The sequence below is a fragment of the Condylura cristata genome, unplaced genomic scaffold (genome assembly GCF_000260355.1).
Source record: "Condylura cristata isolate star-nosed mole 26May11 unplaced genomic scaffold, ConCri1.0 scaffold00008, whole genome shotgun sequence".
In the NCBI taxonomy this organism is placed as follows: Eukaryota; Metazoa; Chordata; class Mammalia; order Eulipotyphla; family Talpidae; genus Condylura; species Condylura cristata.
Window position 1 is genome coordinate 44021165 of NW_004567109.1, and position 6000 is coordinate 44027164.

Here is a 6000-nt window from a genome sequence, read left to right on the forward strand (position 1 = left end):
ATTTCTGAATTTATTGTGATGGGATTTTCTTTTACAATTTTTTAAAGTAAGGGGGAAAACCTGAAAGATGGAGGTTTTGATCATTTGTAAATTTTTATTTTTCAGCTCTGATGATGCCTTCACTAAAGTAAATTTAAATTATCGGACAGAAAATGGGCTGTCTCTACTTCATTTATGTTGCATTTGTGGAGGTAAGTGCTTTAAACTCATTACTTTATAAACTAGTTATATGTATACGTGGTCAGTGATTTGAGCTGTTTAACAGTCTACAAGAGAATTCTATTCATGCTCAATTTTCTTTTGTGCTTTGCCCCGAGAACCCTGATAACCTTCAGATGAAGCAGTAACTCCTAGCTGATATTCCAATTGATTTAGCTCTGAATTTAAGTCTCATTGTGCTTCTAACCTGAACTAAGTCACTTAGTTTGCTTGGAAATCCAATACTGAAAAATACATTTTTCAGTATTGAGTATGCCAGTAGGGATTAGGTTAAATTCAGAAGCACTTAACGCATTCCCCAAAATATCATCAAGCAATTGCTTCACAATCTGTAGTAAGATATACAGAAGGTAATAAATGCCAGATAAAAACTTCAAATTAAAGACTGATCAAAGTAAGACTGAAAGTTTAATTTGGCTCTTATTTTGTTTTAATGTATCCCCAACACCTAAGATGATCACTAGCATATTGTAAGTCTTCAGAAGTTTATTGGATTAACTAATAGCAATATTCATTTTATGTATAAAACTAGTATCCATTGAAAACAGCTTTTAAAATAGAAAACTACTGTTTAAGTATTAATTCTTACCATATCCTCTGTCCATTCCTCCTAAACAAGCTAAGCCAACTTTACTTAACAGATCTTCCTCCTAAATTGCAATATGCCCTCTCAACCTGCATCAGATATTTCATAGTCCTTGATCTAAATTCTTCTGCTAATGATGTTTTTCTCAGGAGACCTGTGTAAATAGATTTTTATGAAAGCTTTTTCACTAATAATTGATGGAGAAGAATATTTTTGTGTTTGGAAAACATCTGATGATTAGAGCAATAAATTAAAAATGTAAGACAAATGCATTAGAATGCACAGCATTGGTAAAAAGTTCTATAAATGTAATAAAAATGTTCTCTACTGAGACTGTCAGTTATTAGAAAAGTTAACAAATGACCTGTCAAAAAGAAGTCTGACACTGTCATACATCAGTGTGACATTTAACACTGAGTAAAAGAGAGATTTTTAAAAGCATCTAGTTTATCTCCATAACAATTTCACCTTTCTTTTCACTTTTCTTTTTAAGGCAACAAGTCACACATTCGAACCCTTATGTTAAAAGGGCTCCGCCCATCTCGACTAACAAGAAATGGATTTACTGCTTTGCATGTGGCAGTTTACAAGGTACAACAATGTATTAGAACCAAGGACGATATATCTTTAGTTTTCTTGTTCCTCTTTTTTTCCTTTTACATTGTAAATCATAGGAAACATTCAGTTACTAAAATGTTATATTAGTGCATCAATTTCTTTCTCTTTATTGGGCAGTTATCCTCGATACCAGGCACATACTCTTTTTAATGAACTGTCACTTAATTCTCACAAGACCCCCATGAGTGAATACTATTATTATTATCATCGAGATTACATGGTCAGCCAGTGACTGGCTGGACTAAGATCAAGCATGCTGTCCAGTTCCCTTAGCAGAATTCCTAACACGGAGATCCAGATGCCCATAGCAAAAGATGAAGTTGCATTTGAAAATGAGAACATTGAGGTTGCATTCTTTATTCATGTGTTTTTTCAATAGTAAAAGAAATTTCTGGAATTCCCTTGAGGCTTTTTTTTTTTTTTTGCTTTACTTGTTTGTTTCCAGACTTGAGTTCTTGTTTCAATCTAATCTCACTATCTGATGAGAGTGTAAATATAAAAGTGGGTGGGAAACCTAGAATATACAGAATTGGGGATAAATTACCAAACTTATTGACCAGGGCTGTGATTGTCATAAATATAAATTTAAATGACATATAAATTAAATATGTAAATTATTCACCCGCTAATGACAAGTTTCTCCTTCTGTACTTTTGACCTAATGATCACACTGGATTTACATACATCACTACTTTAACCATTAAAATAACCATTAAAATAGTAGGCCTTATTTTACAGAAAAGGAAACTATAGATTTCTAGTAAATACTAGAATAATGATTAAAATCTAATACAATTGGTTCATATTACCAGGCTGTCACTGTGGGACTGCGCATTTTGTTCTTTGCATTTTAATGTGAATCTGTGATAGGATTTTATTTTAGCTTTGGATATACAGATGTGTGTGTGTGTGTGTGTGTGTGTGTTGGTAGGGGGAAGTGCAGGTTACGTTCAGATCACTTTGCATAGCATCCTTCCCATACTTTGCAGATATTTTATCACTTGGAGGACACCATATTTTCCTGTGATTCAGATTTACAAATTTGTGTATCCATGGTGCAAATGTTCATTCTTTTTCATGTCAGTCATTGCCTAGTCAGTTCTTCTGATTTCTTCTGGGAGAAAGTATCAGTTAAGTGCTAAATTGTCTTTGATATCTACAAGTTAGCCTCTGAAACTTGCAGGGAGGCATGGTTTATCATGTAGGAAACAATGTCTGATGCTGATTTTTCTGCAAAATGGTAAAAGGTGAGAATAGAAGAGCCCCAAGGGATAGGAAACTGGTGAACAGTCAAAGCAATGTGGAAACTATGAAGAGATATTTATAAATTTTTTTCATTTTTCCAAGCCTTAGCATGACACAGCCATACAAGTGGGCTCAAAAAGACTTAGTGCTACAATCTTCAGAAAATATATTTCCATCTCTGTTTATATCAAAACAATGGATAAACAGAATAAAATTTCCATTCTTTGAATTCCCTTTTTTCTGTCTCCTCTGTTTTCTTATATTTTCCAGACTATATGGATTATAACATTTATTGTAGTAAGTATATAAATACATTAAAGATGTAAGATACAAAGTAGGCAAAATTTCTTATTTCTTGGAATACCATAATAAAATGCATGATTACTCTATTGGTTGATTAACAAAGGTTAAAAAAAAGTTAAATTTACCATTCTACTTTAAACACAGAAATAATATATAAAGCAGCTATTAACATTATCATTGCATTAAATTAGTTCTAATTATCCCTTCCCTGAACAACTGCAATAAGCACTTAGTTCCCTTTAAATTCTAGTTCCTGCTCCTCATATACTTTATAAAAATTGAGTTTAATGTTATTTCAAACAAAAAGCACCAGAACATAATCAATAGGCCTATGTACACATTATATATGTTCTATTTTTAGAGTGCTAACACTAAAAATACATACATATTCTATTTGAATGTGTATGCGTGTACATGCCTGTGAATAATTTGAAAGTAAATTGAAGACACCATGATCTGTTGCTATTAAATCTTTATTTTCTAAGAAAAAGGAAATTAACTCATATCTCAATATAATTATCAAAATCAGGGAATTTAAAATTGATACATTATTATTTTAATCTATAGTTCAAATTAAATTTTGTTGTCTGAATAATGTATAAATTTGTATTTTCTTATTTAGGATTCAATCACTTAAGACACTTTTATTTCTTTGTCCCTATAATCTTTAATCTGAAGAAGTTACTCTCAATATTTAAATGCACAGGGAACAGTTCTTTGGTCTTAACACTCACAAAATGAATAATGCAATTTTCACATCTTTTTATTGGCCACATCAGCAGCTATTTCAGTTAGACATCCTGGCATGCACAGCCTGCCTTAAGATTATTTTTTAACCAACAGAAGCATCTTGGGTGTCACTAGTTAAAATGGAGAAGACAAGTCAATTTTATAATGCCATGTGGATGGTTAGCACTCATAATTTTCTTTTTTTAATTTTTTGATTTTTACAAAGGTGAGATTTATTGAGACCTGATATTTATTAAAAGTATAATTTGAGGGGGGGCTTTTGAAAATGTATGTAGTCATAAACCATCATCACAATCAATACAGGACTTTTTTGTCATATACAAAAGTTTCTTTACAACATTTTGCAGTAAGTTACCTCCATCTTCCCACTTTTGCCTTTGAATAATCACTGATATGTTTCTATCACAATAATTTTATTTTTTCTAGAATTTTATATGGGTGTATTCCACTATTCTCTCATGTTTCTTCTATTTATCATAATGCTATTGAGAATAATCTATGTTGTTATGTGCTTAATAATTTATTTTTATTGTGGAATTATATTTCATTAAGTAGCTATACTATAATTTGTTTAACCATTCATTTCCTGATGGATGTATAGGTTGTTGCCAGATATTAACTATTATAATATTGCTATTAACATTCATCTACAAATCTCTGAACATTGTGTTTGCTTCGGCAGCACATACACAAATTTCGGAACATGTTTTTATTTCTCTTGGGTAATACTTTGGAGAGGAATTGATAGGTCATATCATAATTACATATTTAACTTTACAAGAGACTGCCAAACTCTTCCAAAATGGCTATATCATTTCACATCCCTATAATGAAGTACAGAATTCTTGTTTCATATTCTTGCCAATATTTGTTATGGGATAGTATTACTGAGGCAGGAAATAGGTCTAAGCTGCTTATCATCTTACTCTGAGCACTCTGAACAATTTCTGGTATGCCTTCATCAATTACTATGCATTACATAAAGGAATGACTGAGGTTAAAATTCTGTGGTATCTGGGAAGAAGAAAGTACTTTAAAGTACAAAGAATCATGTTAGCTTTCAACAAAATACTGTCCTACTTTAGCAATTGAAATTAGGAAATTGTCTGCCCTCCCTGGTGGTGGTGAGTATTAAAGCACAGCACTGTAAGTAAGCTGGCTGCAGCCGCTTCAGTACCAGTTTGATCCCTGCTCTGGAGGTGATCCACATGGCACAGCAGAGTTCTCCTGTTACAACTGCTGCTCCCCTCCACAGTGTACTTTGTCAATCTGCCTGTTCAGTTCCCCACTGTCTGTGGTGAATAATCACCGCTCCTGAGCGGCTGGTCTGTACCCTAGTTCTGTATGCACAAATAAACACATCTTTAAAAAAAAAATTGGGAAATTGTCAGATATCTCTTAAATAGATAAGTGATTTATAGAAGAAAACAAATATAAAAAAAATTGCAAGTAGAAGTTGGGAAAATGGAGGCAGTGAATATTGACTGCTTCTTCAAAAGGTGAGAGATTGAACAGAATCTTGAGGGGGCAGAATCACAGGAAGATTTCTACAAAGATTTCTATTTTAGTCTTTTTAAAAGTCTTGGCCATTTAGTTAAACAAGAACATTCACTGTTGAAATGTCTTTTAATTAAAAATAAATGATATGTAAGTAAAGATATTAAAGAAAGTGTAACATTAAATTTATCTTTTCAGTTTTACTTGCATTTCCCCAAACTCCCATTCTAATTAGTCCCTTCCTAGTAAATCATTCTTATGTTATTGAGTAAAAGGACAAGTATATTTAAAAGCCAATTGGAAGCAGCCTGCAAGAAGAAAGTTATTACAGGAAACTGGAAAATAGGAAAAGAAGGACCAGTAGAGGCAATGAGAAAAAAAAATAGGTTAAAAGCAGATTTGGAGCTATTACCCTGGAAACTATAGGTACTCTGTCTAAGAAATGCCTTCTCTTTTTTTCTCTTTTCTCAAAAATTCAAATAAAATCAAGTATTTCCATCACACTAAAGCTTTAATAATTGATAACTTTTGTGAAGATAAATTCAGAATTATTTTAACAAGAGACGTACAGGTATGAACCTTTGTGAGCAGTTATTTTTATGCTGATTAATGGAACTTTTTATTGAAGATGTCTATGATGCATGAGACAGCTCTCATTCATTAAATTTTAATGCCTGGAACTAAATACATTTCATACTGAAGTCCTGCATAGCTCTTTGTCCAAGAAAAAACTGCTCATATAAATATGTTTATATGTGTGTGCATATATATATATATATATA

At 32.0% G+C, this 6000-nt stretch overlaps 1 protein-coding gene across 1 annotated transcript in view; it reads left to right on the forward strand.

Annotated features, from left to right (window-relative positions):
* Nucleotides 1-6000, forward strand: part of LOC101621241 (serine/threonine-protein kinase TNNI3K) — a 242120-nt gene that overhangs the window by 15478 nt on the left and 220642 nt on the right. The window contains exons 3-4 of the mRNA XM_004679519.1: nucleotides 106-191; nucleotides 1299-1396. Of these exons, the coding sequence (XP_004679576.1) occupies nucleotides 106-191; nucleotides 1299-1396 (184 nt within the window). The remainder of the gene's footprint in view (nucleotides 1-105; nucleotides 192-1298; nucleotides 1397-6000) is intronic.